The 17,291-nt window shown below is 42.8% G+C and overlaps 1 protein-coding gene across 1 annotated transcript; it reads right to left on the reverse strand.

The window, feature by feature from the left end:
* Positions 1–904: 904 nt before the first annotated feature.
* ATP6V1G3 (ATPase H+ transporting V1 subunit G3) lies at positions 905–15,056 on the reverse strand. The gene is made up of 3 exons (XM_066253530.1): positions 14,769–15,056; positions 5,070–5,170; positions 905–1,340 (listed from the first exon to the last, which is right to left on the reverse strand). The coding sequence occupies exons 1-3, from the start codon at positions 14,848–14,850 to the stop codon at positions 1,167–1,169; spliced, it is 357 nt and encodes a 118-aa protein (XP_066109627.1). The 5' UTR covers positions 14,851–15,056; the 3' UTR covers positions 905–1,166.
* Between the last annotated feature and the right edge of the window lie 2,235 nt (positions 15,057–17,291).

Consider the following 17,291-nt stretch of genomic DNA (forward strand, 5'->3'; position numbering starts at 1 on the left):
TTAAAACGTAAACATCTATGTTAGCAGCTCATTTTATATATATATATTTTTTGTATTTTTCTGAAGTGAGAAGCGGGGAAGCAGAGAGACAGGCTCCCGCATGCGTCCTACTGGGATTCACCCGGCATGCCCACCAGGGGGCGATGCTCTGCCCATCTGGGGCTTTGCTCCATTGCAGCAGGAGCCATTCTAGCACCTGAGCAGAGAGACCATGGAGCCATCCTCAGCACCTGGGCCAACTTTGCTCCAATGGAACCTTGGCTGCGGGAGGGGGAAAGAGAGACAGAGAGAAAGGAGAGGGGGAGGGGTGGAGAAGCAGATGGGCGCTTCTCCTGTGTGCCCTGGCCGGGAATCGAACCTGAGGCTTCCACACGCCAGGCCGATGCTCTACCACTGAGCCAACTGGCCCTGGTCTCATTTTTTGTTATTTTAAAAATTATACTTAGAAGATAATCTCTGGTTATTGAAGTTTAGGCCGAGAGGATGGTTATGTAACCCATTTTTTTTCTCTTTCTTTCTTTCTTCCTTTCTTTCTCTCTCTCTTTCTCCTTCCTTCTTCCCTTCCTTCCTTCCTTCCTTCCTTCCTTCCTTCCTTCCATCCATCCATCCATCCATCTATTATCATCATCTATCCATCATTTCCCTTTCTATCTATGAAGTTCGTAGATAGAAACTTCTTTGAACCAGTGGTAGCATCTTACCAGTTTTCTCACTGATTAATGAATTAGATAAAACCCTTGACATCTGTTCCCTTTCCATCTGCCTGACAGTCATGATTATATCCTCTTAAAAAACAACAATCTTTTAACCACTGCAACTAAGGACACATTTCTAACTTAATAAAATGGAGAACACATTAAAAAAAAGACACACCCACCATGGCTGTCTATGTTTTTGTCAAGTGTCAAAAAATATGTTTATTCTGCTTTCTCAGCTTCATCCCAAGTTCATTGACAAGGTTATACCTGTCACCAGGAAGGAGGTAACAATGTTTTGTTTGTTTTTGCTTCTAAATTCAGTGCTAATGTGTGAATTATGCCACATTGAAATCTGTAGATGTCTAGTGAGTTTAAGATTTACCTTTCAAACATCTTAATACAAACATGAAGCCACAAGCTGCCAGGGGGCATGCGGGAACCCTTTATTGAACAGTATAGGTCGCACTTTTAGTTGGTGGTTCTGTAGTTCATGTGGATTTCTGGATTCACATCACAGACCCTGTTCAGAATCTGGGCAAGCTGACTCTCCGTGTGCTTGTGGTAGTTTTCCCTCAGATCTTTCATCTTCTCCTGTGTCTGTGCTTCTATTTCTTCCAAGAGATCGCCCTGGAAGCCCATCATCTGCCAAAACAAAACAGGATTCACTGTGCTGCATGTCCTATCAGACGTGGATGGTTTCACAAGTTAAATTTGTTCTGGCCTGTTCCCCTATGATTGCACTATGGTGTACATGTTATGTGTGTTTTTCCCCCCCAGAATTTTCTCAGAGAATGGATAAGACCACCACTAACATGAGTGGGATGCCGTAATGAAATATAATTATTACTTCTGAGTTCCTTGCCGTGTACCTAGACAGCACTCACCATACGCCCTTTGCAATGGTCATCCATTGGGTCCACATTGTATTATATATGTAGGTAGTGTTGCTTTAAGCCATGTCGGAGTTTAAATGAATGACTGTAAGCTCCACAGAGCTCTCAAACCCTGCTTGGTGCATAGCAGATGCTCAGAACCTACTTGTGAAACGGCACAGAATCAGCAGATCTCCAGGTAGTAGGGAGGACTTAGTACCTGTGTCCTGTGGCTCTTGTTGGCAGAAGCCTGCTGCCTGAATGTTGGGGACACTATATAAATTAGAAGCTGCTAATGATGTGACAACAGGAAATGGTACATGTGGTCCAAGGGTGTCATGAAAGGACTTTCATATTAATTTTCAAAACTGCAAGGGTTGGGGCTGATGTGTGTAGCTTGACAGCGTATTGGCTGATGGTGTTTGGGGAATCTTCCCGCGCCCGTTGAGTGCCTCTGTAGGCTGTTCAGATGTTCCAGGTTGAGGGAAGGCAGAGGGTCGGGTCCCTCACGCTGTTCTGCATTCTCAGTGTGGTGGTTGCTTCAAGGACACAAGAGGCATTCATGGCATGAATTCGAAAAGAAAGATTAAAGATAGAAAAATCTCCAATACGCCCAAGGCAACCATTTTCAGGTTTGTTTAGATTCGTGAGTCACCTAACATTTCTGGCATTAACTCTAGAATGAATTTTCCCACCGGGGTCAGTGTCACATCCTCTTCAGTAGAAAATATGTTGGGTAGAACTGGTAAATACAAGGTTAAGTAGATGCAACAATATTTGTTGATACATGACCTATGTTGGAATATATAGTATGATTCTTTTGATAAGTAGGGAGACTTAACCAAACACATACATTAACAAGAGCTAAACAGGAACCCCCCCCCCAAAAAAAAGTAACATCAAGATGCACCACCTATAACAGACAGAAATGTAGCTTCTTAAGTCTGCTCTCGGAACTCCTCCTTGCCCTGGGTTAATGATGATGAGATTTAGGAGAGCAGCAAGGTGTCTGATGTAGGGAGGTCATGGCCAAGGAGGAAGACCCGTGCTGGTGGTTATTAAATATGCTGGAGGTAGCCGCAGCCTAGCATACTGACCTTCATGGGAGCTTTTGATCAACTAGCTGTAAAACCGGCTTAGAGCTCTAATTAGGAGAGCGATGCGGGGTTCTAATTATTCTCCCAGGCAGAGAACAAGTTATTAGCCTGAACCAGATTTTTACATCTTACGAGATTCTTCTGGAGTCATTCTATTTCATGATTTCGCCCCACCATTTTCTAAAACTGGTCAGTTTTGTTATTACTTGAAAAGAAAAAAAGTGATTACCTCTATCCTACATATCCTACACAGGATAAAACCAGCTGATTGGGGTTAAGGATGATTGTTTCCTCAGGTCCTAACTGTCATGGTTATGACAGGACTCAAGAGGAAACACAAAAGCACCAAAGAAATGCTTAATTTTTCATTTTTCAAGGAATATTCATTGTGCACTTACTCTGGGAAGACACTATTCCAATATTGAGGGGAACAGAGAACATAACAGGCAAAGGAATTGCTACTTTGGTGCTTAGAGTCCAGAAGGGAAAATAGGCAATAAGGAAAAACTGTAAAAATGTACTATATCAAGTAGCGATAAACGACCTGACTCTGATGGAGGACTTTGTGTCTTTTTTAATGACAGACAGAAATTTAGGTAAGGTAATTAGGGAGAAGGGGCTAACAGCTGAACAGAGTGGAGAGCAAGAGGAATGTGTCTAGAAGAAGAAGATTCTAGGGAGCAGGTACAGCATGAGCAAAGGCCCTGTGGTAGTGTCACATTCCAGTCTTTAAGGACAAACAGGAAGACAGAAGGGTTAGAACAGAACAAGGAGAGACCCAGGTCATAGAGTATGTTACAAATGAGCAAAGTAGATTTTGTTGCAATTTGCTGAGAAGTCTTTGGCTGTTTTCTTTTCAAGTGGTTGGCTTTCTTCTGTAAATCTTTCTTGACCTTATAAAGACATGAATTTCCTTACATTATCATTTTTAAAAATGTCTTCAGTGTATGGTAAAAGGTAAGGGTATGCCATTTTCTGAGCCAACAGGTTAGAGAGACAGCTAAGAGCCCATCGGGGCGGGTTGTATATGCATGGATGGACTTAGCATTCCTTCTTATAAATATTGGTAAGAAAAATTTATTTTTGTTGAGTGGTCCGCTTAATTCTAGGAAGAATTTTTATTTTGAAAAAACAGCTCATTGGAAAAACATGTTCCTACCCTGGAACCCCATTTACCTGATCCTACACAAGCCCACACCTACTCCCACAAAAATCAAAGCTGGACACGAAGAGATTGTCCAACTGCCTGAAGACCGTCTTGCAAAGTCATTGTTTTGAACAGAGCTTTATTTATATTTTTTACTGAGGCCAAAAGAGAATATTTTATAAACCTTAGTTATGGCACATGAGATTTAATCATTTATCTTAGTGTACGTTTCAGCATGAAAGTAAGATGCCGGCTCTGAACATTTTATGCCAGGGGTCCCCAAACTACGGCCTGCGGGCCGCATGTGGCCCTCTGAGGCCATTTATTTGGCCCCTGCCGCACTTCCGGAAGGGGCACTTCTTTCATTGGTGGTCAGTGAGAGGAGCATAGTTCCCATTGAAATACTGGTCAGTTTGTTGATTTAAATTTACTTGTTCTTTATTTTAAATATTGAATTTGTTTCCATTTTGTATTTTTACTTTAAAATAAGATATGTGCAGTGTGCATAGGGATTTGTTCATAGTTTTTTTATAGTCCGGCCCTCAAACGGTCTGAGGGACAGTGAACTGGCCCCCTGGGTAAAAAGTTTGGGGACCCCTGTTTTATGTGTTTATTTATTTTTATGGTAAACTGCAGGTATTTTTAAAATGCTAGTGTAGGAAAAAGCATTTATTTATATTTTGAGGAAGAAAATTTGTTTGAACGATCCCCAGCCAGCTGAAAAGGAAATCATAAGAAAATACCAAAAGATTTTGCAACAAATTTGCAACAATAAGCATGTACTTTGGTCATTTGTAGAGCTTGAATTCACTAAAGGAAATTTGGCCCAACAAACTCATTCTACAACATCGTGGAACACTTTTTACTGGTTCTACTAATAAACATTTGTAGTCAAAAAATGTGTTCTCTGAGGTGTTTCTTTTTTTTCTTACTAAAATGTGTTAGTCAATCATTTGTTGTTTGGAATCATACCTAGACCAATCTTTGCTTTGTGTCTTTGAAAATAGAAATTTTAATATATAATATATTACATAGGAGATAATAACTCTTGATTGACACTTTGGATGACAAATCAAAAAGCCTTGAAACTGAAAACGAGAAATGGTCAACGAGTTAACATCTAGGATTTAGTTTGGCGTTCATTCAGTCTTGGTTGAGCGGTATCTGCTCAGCCCAGTGTGTTTTCTGCATTACGCTTGTATGCATATCTTACGACCTGGGTTGCATGGGAATCCGTGCCACCCTTCGTCCTTACCTTAGACTGTGTCCTCCGGAACTCCAGATCTCTCTGCATCCTGTACTGGTCTATCTCCACCAGGGCCTCGTCCTTGGCTTGCTTGATTCTCTTCACTTTTCCTGAAAAGGAACAGTGGCCTAGAAGGCAGGCTACTTCTTCTTCAGATAACAGGAAATGTCAAGCTTAATTTTTTAAACAAACGCAAGGTAAGGTCTGGGTTTATTTTTTGGTTGATTCTTTTTTTTCTAGAATGGTATATAAACTTCACTAAAACGTGATATTGAAAAACTTATTTTCTTCCATTGGACTCTTTAGAATGTCCAGATGACAACACCCTTTCACACTTAACGTGTGTAAATATACTCTCTGCCCCTTACTGACAGCAGAGAACAGATTCCTGTAGCCACGTCCTTGGAAAGACATGGTTAGGTCAGTTTTTCTTGTCCTGCTTCCCTGCCAGGAACCGTCCAGTCCGCACCGACCGGCTCCGGTTTTACCTTGGCTGAGCTCCAACAGACACGCAGCTCAGACTCTATCAAACCCACTTACGATTTTTAAAAGCATTTTATTGGGATTTTTTTTTTCTTTCTTGCCATTCCTTGACTCTAGAATGTCTGATTAAGCCCCACAGTACATCAAAGTAGATCTTTTTTTTTCTTTCTCTCTTTTTTTTCTAGTAGCTTTCTCTGAGGGAGACTTGAAAGTGGTTGTAAAACCAGTTGTTTTTAATGGTTAGGAGTTTAGTTAGACCTCTCTTTTCTTTTATTAAGGGCGAAGGTGTAAGCCGTTAGCCAGCACAGGAGAAATGCAGATGAAAGTTTCAGACAGACGCGGTGCCGTGCAGATCATTAGCTGAGCACATGACTCCTTTGACAACCAGAGGAAGTTTGGGGGCTTACAGGTTAATATTAATTACTGTCCTGCCCCCCCCCCCCCATGCCCACCACCTTCAGGGGGTTAGGTTCTAACGCTTTATGATCATTAAAACTTTAAAGGAACTCTGAACGGTATTAAAATGCTTTACTCCCTCCCCCTTCATCTATTGTCTATTTTGGTTAAATCCCTTCTTTCTTTCGCCCGTTTAACAGTTTCTTCTCTTTGATAATGTCTCTTATGCTTTTCCTTATCATTTTTGTCAAGGGTTGGTTATAGGTAGTGTGTGGACTTCGAACCAAATGACTGTTTCCTCATTCAGTAGCATGAAAGAAAGTCTTCACATAAACTTCGGTTTGTCGTCTAGAGGCACATTCCCGTATGCCTTTGCTTTTAAGAACCTCTGTCGCATCTAAGTGTGAGTGGTTTTTAAATGCCCCTCGCATCTGGGTGTGTGTTGCTTTGCTAATCGCGGTGGAATACAGGGACTGAAGATTCACGGAGTCAGACGTCGGCGGCTCCCCTTGAACGAGACTCAGTAAAACCTCATTCCAAGCAGGTATTTACCTGTCCTTATCCTCTTTAGAGTTCTCTTTAAATAAAAAGTCTGGTGAAAGTGGGTGTTCTCCTGATGCTTGGGGCTTAAGGAACATTACAAGCAATGCCCCATTCTCCCCTCCTTACTCATTCCCATTTTGTGTCTGTGGATTCCTTTATTTTACAGCTCTCGCTGTTCCACATGGCAGCCAAGCACACACTGTTTCCTTCAGCGAAGAAAGAGATGATGTGTCGGTTAGGAAAACTCTTTCTTGATCCCAGCCCACTTCCTTGTCACTGCCTGTCATCCACATGAGGGCAAAAAATATATTTACGATGAAGTCACATTTTCTTGGTAATAATGGGTTTGTGGGATCCGTAATGATTTTATAAAATAAATTGCATCGAACATCGTTCCTTCCTCGCCATCTTCATTCCACCATATGTAGAAATTTTGGTTTCAAAGTCCCGACTCTTAGGCCCATCGAAAGAAAGAATAATAATCACCAGAAATGCTCTGCACGCCCTATCCCAGCACTCCATGCTGATGCTTCTGTCCCACAGCGACAGGCTCCGAGGGTCTGGAGTTCCCACCATGGCACCAGTCACTGGCAGGTTCTGAGGGCCTGCAGATGCTGCCCTGATTAAATCTGGTGGGAGAGACAGGATGGCCATGTGGGGAGGGGGGGCAACATGCACGCCTCCCATCCATTCACATTAACGTCACCACACTCGCCACGTGGTCTGCTACAGAGATTTTTAGATTTTACAAGCAAAGCCCTTTCTGACACATAAGAAATAAAAGGGGTCCCTATCTTTCTTTCTCTGTCCCTTCTGTGTCACATAGGAGTAACCACACAGGATCCAAGTTTATTATTTATTTATGAGAGAGAGAGAGACAGAGAGAGGGACAGACAGGGACAAATAGGAAGGGAGAGAGATGAGAAGCATCAATTCTTTGTTGCAGGACCTTAGTAGCTCACTGATTGCTTTCTTATATGTGCCTTAACTGGAGGGCTCTAGACGAGCCAGTGACCCCTTGCTCAAGCCAATGACCTTTGGGCTCAAGCCAGCGACCCCACACTCAAGCCAGTGACCATGGGGTTTTGAACCTGGGTCCTCTGTGTCCCAAGCTGATACTCTATCCACTGTGCCACCAGCTGGTCAGGCTGAAATTTGATTTTAAATATCACAATCGGATGTCTCCCCAAGCTCCTACAAGGTCATACAAGGTCCTTTAGGCCCAGTGTTCCGATCAGTTGTTCTCTTATGCATCATGACTCTAACCTGCTGCCTGAGCAGGGCTGGAGAGCCTGCAGGAAGGGGCAGTGTTCCTCCCTCCCTCCGTCACCCACCCAGCAGTCACTGAGCACCCACCGTGCAGTGGGCACAGGGCCAGGACCCGAGGATGCAGAAATACGCATCATCCGCTCCTTGCCTCTGCTTGGGCAGAAATACCACGTATTTGGGGAATATGTATATGCCACTACAGCTTCCAAGAAGAAAATTGTCAAATACATGATATCGTGAAAAAGAAAAACCAACAAAAACTCGGAAAACCAGCAATGGAAACAGTGGATCGTTAACATTGGTTCTATTTGCCCTGTGACAGATCCAAGTCACCACCTTTCTGGAAACTTCTGAAACTCTAGGGCAGGGGTCCTCATAGTTTTTATACAGGGGTCCAGTTCACTGTCCCTCAGACCATTGGAGGGACAGACTATAAAAAAAACCTATGAACAAATCCCTATGCACACTGCACATATCTTATTTTAAAGTAAAAAAACAAAACGGGAACAAATACAATATTTAAAATAAAGAACAAGTAAATTTAAATCAACAAACTGACCAATATTTCAATGGGAACTATGGACCTGCTTTTGGCTAATGAGATGGTTAATGTCCAGTTCCATATTTGTCACTGCTAGTCATAACAAGTGATATGACGCACTTCCGGAGCCCTGACGCATGCATCCCACGTCACCGGAAGTAGTGCTGTACATGAGCGACGCTGCGCTTTGCGGCGCTGCCACATACAATACTCCAGGAGCACAGGATGCGAATGCTGTGCTCCTCTCACCACCAATGAAAGAGGTGCCCCTTCCGGAAGTGTGGCAGGGGCTGGATAAATGGCCTCAGGGGGCCGCATGCGGCCCGCGGGCCGTAGTTTGGGGACCCCTGCTCTAGGGAGTCTGTGCTTCCCCACCACCCCAATAAGTCTTATGTTGACAGAGTAAGTAGAAAATATAAATAAATGCACCCAAATATGCAGAGTTGGGGACAGATCTTTGAGTAGGGAGCTGCTAAGCTGAATGGACTCATCAGCCAGGAAAAAAAATGGGGGATGGACAGTCCATTTTGGATACCAGAGAAAAGGCTGCAAGCCAAGCATGGCTGGCCATCAGCTGAGGCTGGGAGAGAGGCACGGAGTCCCACTCCAAGTCTCTGGAAGGAACCAACCCTGCTGGCACCTCGTGTTTGGACATCTGACCTCGACCTTTGTGAGATAGTGTATCTCTTGTTTTAAACTGCCCAGTTTGTGGTAGTTTGCAACGGCAGCCACAAGAAACTGAGACAGAGGCTCAATGACAAACTGAGAGACACCGTACCATTTGAATGTAAGAGGCAAAGCCAGACACCCTAGCGCGTGTAAAGAGCAAGTTTCCAAATGCGTGCGTCACCTGACGACAATGTGCTCCGAGTAGAGGAAGCCTTGATTTGCTGTGTAAACAAAGGGTTCTCTGGGTCCGTTTGGAGGTTTCTACCTGTCCTCAAGAACCGTTTTTATTCTGTTCTGATGCACAGGAAAAAAATGCAAACAGCAAGCCAACCCTCTCTTAGGGTTGTTCATATTATGACAAAACCAACCTCGTTTGGGGCATGCTGTATTTTGCTCTTCTACTACAAGCATTTGGTGGAAAAAGTCCTAAGTCACCAGAAAAACAAACCTCTCTTTTGGTGCCTGAGATCATTTTTGGAGCTCTGATGCTGACCCAAACCTATTTTATTTCATGAATCTGCTTCTTGGGTTTTTCCTTTGCTTCTTCGTTACTTGCACTTTTCTTATTAAAAGAAAAAAAAAAAGGACATATATATATCATAAGGAGTTTTTTGTAGCTCCTGGTTTGGATATAGCCAAATGGTATTCACAGATGAAAACGTGGTTATTATTTTAATATGACCCACTCGAAGAAATGAAAGTCCCATATACTTTTGAGCAGCCCATTAGTCTGGGGGTCGTAAAGAAAAGAGGAAGTATTTACAAGCCTGCAAAACACGCAAGACAGGGCCATGAAGTTCTAATATAACAACTTCTCCTTTATTAGTTTATTAAAAGCCATGTCTTCCTGAACCCAAACATCCACATGCACAGTGAAAAATGTATTAAATCAAGGGGCTTGTTTCAATAATTCAGACTATCTGCATATTTGGGAACAAATAGGCAATTAACTGATTAAAAAAAATTTTTATGCATGGTTGGCATCTGAGAGACCCACCAAACTAACCAGTATAAGTGTAATAGCCGATGTGTTTTCTAAGTAGAAAGTAGAAATATTTTCTGAAGTATTATTTCTGCACTGAAGGGTAATTCAATGATGACCTCAGGGAAGACCATGCCTCAGAGACCATTTGGAGACTGTACCAGTGTTTTAGGGAATTTCTATGCTATACCTGCTGGTGCAGCTTTGCTCCTAATCCTGACATGAACATTGACATCGTCTCCCACGTCTTCCAATCTACAGCCCATGATGCACTTTGTAATTCTGAGTGAGGCGCAAGCACCGTTTCCCGCAGCTGCCAAAGTGACGGGCTGTTTATTTGCGGGAAAGGCTGCAGTGCACGTTTGGAGAAGATAAAACACAGGTCCTTTGTGTGATGTTGAGACGCACGCATTCGAGCATTGGAGGATGATGTCTGTGCAGAGCCATGGACAGGTCCAATTCTTCAATGAGTCTAAATGAAGTAAAGACCGCTCTCCTAACGGGTTGTAACTAGTAGTAAGAGGATTGTGCATTTCAGAGACACAACAGGCTTTGTTTCTTCCATCCATGGGACCTTGAATTTCTAACTTAATTCCCATCAAAGATGCAGACTGGTCCCCCAAACCTGGAGCTCTGAGGCAGGTCTGATGTTCCCTGGTAAAGTGTCCCTGGTCCTGGACCAGCACACCCACTTTTAGGTTTTTGTCAGTGCACAATATTTTTTAGACCCAAGGTGTTAACTTGAAGTAAGATCATTTAAGATAGTGCCAACCTACTGTGTTTCTAACTAAATTCAACCAAAAAGTAAGGCTGTTCTGCACATCAAAATCTGTGTGGACATCTTAACAAATGTGTATAATTTAATCCATAATTGGTGCCTAGAAGCAAATATCTGAGCTATTCCACTCATCTTACCAGAAGCAGTCCACTCTGATTATAGGAAAAGTGGACTCAGAACTTACAGCAGTTGAAAAAAAAGAAGGAAGGAAGGAAGGAAGGAAGGAAGGAAGGAAGGAAGGAAGGAAAGGAGGAAGGAAGGAAAGGAGGAAAGGAGGGAGGGAGGGAGGGGAAAAAAAGAATAAAACTTGATTGTCCTATTGCATTCTTCCATTGTTATTACTTATAGTAATATACAAGTATATATTTTATATATTAAGAAAGCTATTTAATCTGTACTCTACTATCTTAGGTGTAGTTTTCTGATCCTTGAAACATCGTGGCTAGCCTTTTCATTTTACAAAAAGAAAAAATTGAAGCTCAGAGATGCTAAATAACTTAAGTTTATATAATAAAACATTAAAAAAAAAAGCTAGTGCTTCTTGTACCCTGGGATTTTGCATCCCAGCTTTCCAAGACTGTTCGCTCTCTGCTCTTGCCTGCTCCCCCCCCCCAATGTCTCTCTCAGCAGCTGGTGACTGTCTTGACTGTAAGGAGCGATATTACTCCATTTCTAAAGACCTCATAGCCTTTGGGAGAGTTTCTGATACATCAGGCCTATATCCCTTAAGGCAAAACATTTATACTCATACTGTATTATGTAACTCCACAGAGATCTGAGGCAGTCCTCCTTAATGGAATGTATTAATATTTTTGCAGCATAATATATACATACTACCACCTCGTTAATTTTGTATTCTTCTAAAATGATTAACATGTGAATTGTTCTGTTTTGACTCTCTCCCTCTCTCTCTCTCTCCCTCCCTCTCTTTTTTTTCTTCTTTAAATATATACAATCAGGGGTCTGCTCCCATGAAGACCCTGTGCAAGTTTCTAAGAGGCTGTCAAATTAATGGATTTAAGAAAGAGAAGGTGATCGTAGAACCTAAATGGTGTTTGCTATCATGATTCACAAGTTGTCATTCTGAGTTTCTATTTGGCTCTTTTAGGCATCAGGTTTCAAATCAGTCTCTTTATGGGGAAAAATAGAATAAAGGGAAACATATGAGTTTATACATGATGGCTACCTGAAGTTCTCATTTCTTTCTTCCTTTGTCTTTTTTCATGCCCATTTATGCATTTCTCTCACTGCAGACTTCTTTAAAGAAGAGTCTAGGTCTTGTCCTCAGTGTGTCCATCAAAGCAGTTTGGAAATAGGCACCCCATGAATACTTACTAAATTAAGTGAATGAATGAAATAAAAGCCAGTGGAATAGGAGAGATGCTACAAATCACCAGGTACAGAAAATAATGCTCAATTGGTCTTAGAGAGCTTAAGAAGTTCTACGATAGATGTGGCCAGTGAAGTTGTAACTATGAACTTCCACTTGCTGGTAACTGGGTAGGACAGCAGCTTGTGTCCGGTGACAGTGGTCCTCAAAGCCCATGCTTTCTAAAGCCAAGAGTACAGACTGACCTTCTAGAACACTGACTGCAGAGCAGAGTTGTTGAAAGTCAAAACATTTTTCAAAATGTTTTCAAGCTCTGGGTGTTGCCATTACTGGTTGAACTTTTGCTTAAATGTTTATGAACAAAGGGAAATACAAAACAAAACAAAACACCCAAGTACTTTAAGTTACCGGCAGATATAGTGAATGTTTGGTTGCAAATAATTCGGTCTGCATTTTCTAATACTGAAGAAAGGAAAAGACGGTTGGTTGGCTTTCATCTCTGATACGGAATCAGAGGCTAGATTGTTTTGAGTGGTTCTCACCTCCATACCATTTACATGGCTTGTAACACTTTTCTTCTCAAAGGACTTTGAAAAAGGAGAAATAATTGGTCAAAATCCCCTGAATCCAAGGATCATATCGAGTACACATGTGCTCATTGGTAACACATATGCTCACGATTCTATCTTTTGTCACTTTGTTACTTCCATAACGAGGAAGCAAAGGTAACATAAGTTGTTCTGTTCTGGATGTTTTTAAATGTGGTTAAAGATATTTGCATAAACAATAAGGGAGTTTTCTCCCCTGTGTCAACCAGCAGGTGCCCCGGCTGCTTTGTTTGCTGTAAAATCACTCTGCACTCTGCCAATTTGCAATCATTTGCGTGGTTAGTTGTACTTAAAGGAAGTTCTATGTGGGTCTGATTTGTCTCCATTATCTCTCTCCTTCCTTTCCTGTCTTAGGAGCCCCTCTCTACCCCACCCCTCTGTCTCTTCTCTTTTGTTGCTGGTGCCCACATGGCTGAGTGGAAGTTCATTCCTCTTTAGAAAGGAAAATGGTTTTTTTTTGGCAGTCCAAACCCCAGTGGATTGAAGGGTGCCTCCCTCCTGCCTGCCCATCTGGCATTGGGACTGCTGTTCCTGCATCCCATTCAAAGCACTGAAACAAACTCCATGGGGACCTCCTCTGGTCCTGTCACCACACCCACCCAATGCGTGACAAGAGCCATAGTCTAATGCATGGCCTCAATCTTGAACTGGACCTTGAATCTAATTATGAGAGGATGTAAATGAGAAAACCAGTAGAGATTAGGTAATGATATGAAATGGGAGTGTAGGAAGAATGCGGATATTGGCCCAAGCGACCTGAGCGTGAGCTATAGGGTTCACGATGTTAGATTATTTGTGATGGAAATGATGTACATTTGGGGTAGTGAGGTTGTTATGATCTTTTCTGGGAACCTCGGACCCCATCCAGACCCTGCCTGTGGCGTTTACCATCTCTGCCAATTTGGACAACTTGCACAATTTCTCTCTAAGCATCCCTTTCCTCTTTTGTAAAAAGAGGAATTAAAGATGATAAGCATTTAGCATGATGCCTGGCACAATATTTTCTGGTTTTTTAAACGATGACCTTCCTCAAATGATGGTCTCGCAGTTGCTACATACATGCACTAGGAATAATAGTAATTCCTAATTCACAAGGTTGTTGTGACCATCAAAGAACATAGGAAGGTGGTTGATGTTTATTCAGAAAGTTTGGTGTGTAAGTATCACAGATGCATGACTAAGTGGACAGAAAGTTAGAGAACGAGACTACCCTGGGAATGTTCTGAAACATTACAAATTGGAAGTCACCAAGAAGAGGATGAGGATGAGCCATTCCCTGGATTAGCATATATATATATATTTTTTTTTTTTTGTATTTTTATGAAGTGAGAAGTGGGGAAGCAGAGAGGCAGACTCCCACACATGCCCGGACAGGATCCATCTGGCATGCCCACTAGGAGGCAATGCTCTGCCCATCTGGGGCATTGTTCCATTGCAACCAGAGCCATTTTAGCACCTGAGGCAGAGGCCATGGAGCCATCCTCAGCACCCGGGCCAACTTTGCTCCAGTGAAGCCTTGGTGGCAAGAGGGGAAGAGAGAGACAGAGAGGAAGGAAAGGGGGAAGGGTGGAGAAGCAGATGGGTGCTTCTGTGTGCCCTGGCTGGGAATTGAACCTGGGACTTCCATATGCCAGGCCGACTCTCTACTGCTGAACCAAGCAGCCATGGCTGGATTAGCCTAATTTTACAGAAACAGGCATAGAAGTGTGCAGTGGAGTAAGTACCTTGCCCAGGCTTAGTCACCAGCTTGTCACTTTAATGTGGAAGCTGAGTTTCTCAATCATCATCTCACAAGATGGTGACACAGGCATGGGACAGCAAGCAAGTTGCAGAGACGGGGTAAGCCCAGACTGCTGTAACTTCCCTGACCATGGAGCATCCTGGAGCCTTTCAGAGGGATCTGAGTGCCAGACTTTTGCCCCCACGACAGCAGTGAAGGGTCAAGGACAGGGCACTTCTAATGCACTAGCCACAGTCTCACAGGAAGGATCAAAACCAGGCTGGGACTGGAACCCAGTCAGACTGCTGCTGAGACGTATGCTCACCCCACTGTCCCTCCTTGTCTGTTGGGTGACAGGTCCCTTTGAGCCAGACAGAAAGGGGACTTACTCTTCTTGGCCTCCTCCACCTTGTCCGTGGCTCTTTTCTCTGCCTGAAGGAGCTGGTGGACGCCCTGGGACTGGCTGGCCATGGCGGCTCGCTCCAAGTCAAGCGGCTTGTGTGGAGTCTGGGAAAGGACAGGCCTGTTTATCCTCGCCGAAAGGGACAGGCAGCTCAGCTTGTGTTGTCAACAGTGGGTCCGAGTAGCCTGCCTGGGCCGGACAGCTGGGTCCCAAGGACAGCCCAAGGCTGGAATCCAGGAAAACGAGTCGATGCGAGGGCGCCGAGAACCTCTCCCCTCTGCCGACGTCAGTTCCTCTGTATGAAATAACCCTTCACTGAGCCGCTGCATGCTTACAAAACACTAGGAAGATGTTTTTCCTCCTCCTCCGAGAAATAGTGACCTGTTCGCTGAACTTTCAAGTCACCAGAATCGCTCTTTGTCCTTAGTCTCTGCAGCTCTAGGTTTAGGGCTTCTTTGCTTTGAATGGCTCCATTATTACTCGGGATGACTTTATTTACCTTTTGCTGGGAAGGAGGTTTCCTGGCTCTGTGCCCAGATGGGCTAGGGAGGTGTGTGCTCCTTCCCCCCTAGACCTCAGGCGACAGGAGCGAACAGTTTCGGGGTGTTGCCTTGCTCTCTGGTTGTGTTGTACACTCAAGCCCCAGGGGGCTTCACTGTGTCGACTAAACCAGCACAAAGGTTCTGTGGTCATCACGATGGGTTTTGCGTTGAATTAAAATCGTCTAAACGTGCACTTCATATTCTTCAGTGCTTGCCCTGGGGTGTTGCCCCACAACAGAACAGTGGAGAATTCTCAGACATCATTTGCTCGACTCTAAAATTTTTATTTGAAAGGAAAAGCTAAGCATTTGACTTATGGCCAAGACATTCCTTTCTCCAAAGCGATCTGCAGAAATGGAGTTTCATGGATTCTTGCTTGCCCACACCCTACCTCAGCTTCGATTTCTCTAAATCAGCATGCAGGTTTATAGATCATCATGAAGCAATCTGAGAGCTATACTTCTTAGGCTTTGATGATCATTCCCCCTGTTCATTTAGAGTTGTCTCATCGTCCATACTTATATCACAGCATGACGTACACATCACCATTGGCAAGTCTTTCCCAAAGGGGGAGCCTTCTTTCAAAGGGATATCTTCCTTTCTTTCTGCATTTACGTTGAGTCAGCTGGTAAAATTTAATTTTTATCGTGTCATTGCAATAATGAGCACAGCTGGAACAGACAGATGCAGCTGTCGGTAAACACACATCTTAACTTGGAAGAGCAGAGGTGAAGGGGAGCTGGAAGGAGCGTCTGCAGGCTCAGGTTCAGTCGTCCTAAGCCCTCGGTTAGTAGTCCTTTGCTCGCTGAGAGGATGGGGAGCATCAGTAGTTTCTGTGAATGGTTAGGGGGAGAGAGAAGTAGGAAACTTACTTTAATATTGTAGCAGCAGGACTTACCTAATATTTCCCACATCCACTCCCCTGAGTGGAGGCCCGATCTTGAACTGCAGAGGATCAGTCAGGTGGAGCGTGATTCCCGGAGAGGAATGAGGCTGGAAGGCCCATGAGGTGGTCGTCTATTACTGCCACAGTTTATATTGTTCCTTTCCTCGATGTCTACAACTTGCTGTGAACATATTGGTGACAGGATATGTTATCCATGTCTCCTTTAATATCTATACTGACCTTGGAAAATTAAGAGAGAGGCTTTCCCTCTCTGGATTTTTTTAATGAAAGAGTTTTTCCTACTGCCTATAAATTAAACCGGATAATATACTTTCCTTTCATTTGAGTGGTATAAATAATTTTCAGTTTCTATTTTTTTTTAATTTTTAAATGAATTTTTAGAGAGAAAGTGGAAAGGAGAGAGAGGGAGAAAGACAAATATTGATTTGTTGTTTCACTTTTTTTTTGCATGTATGCATTCTTGTATGTGCCCTGACTGGGGATCGAACCCACAACCTTGGCATGTTGGGACAATGCTCTAATCAAAGTTTCTATTTTAATGGAATATTAGCATTGATCATTTCTGTCTGATCATATGAGGTGTATGATGAACTGAAACTATTATTATTATATGATGTTGTCATTATTATTAATTATAATTCTCAATGATAAATTGAGTATTCAGTTAAATATTTTTATAAAAATTCCAAGGGATTTGGTTTGTCCAGATGAGGTAGAGAAATGGACATATTTCTCATAGTGACTGTGAAATAGGAAGTGTTGGAATCACTATGTGTATAGTTAGGTCCCTGCTCTTTCATCCTCTTTTCTAAATGCTTTCCAATTCCATTTTCTGTTACTTCAAAATGCAAATGAAAAAAAAGTTACTAAAAATGACAACATCATCAAAATAAAATCAGTGCCTTCTGGAAAAGGTCCCAGCGTTGGATGGTAAAGGACCACACAGCAACGGCCTCTGACTTTTATTTGTATTTAACTTGGAAAAAAAACAATGTGAACGTTAACTGTTTTGAATAGCTCTAATTATAAATGCTGCCAGTGTTCAGTGTATATAAATTTT

Source organism: Saccopteryx bilineata, chromosome 1 (genome assembly GCF_036850765.1).
Source record: "Saccopteryx bilineata isolate mSacBil1 chromosome 1, mSacBil1_pri_phased_curated, whole genome shotgun sequence".
In the NCBI taxonomy this organism is placed as follows: Eukaryota; Metazoa; Chordata; class Mammalia; order Chiroptera; family Emballonuridae; genus Saccopteryx; species Saccopteryx bilineata.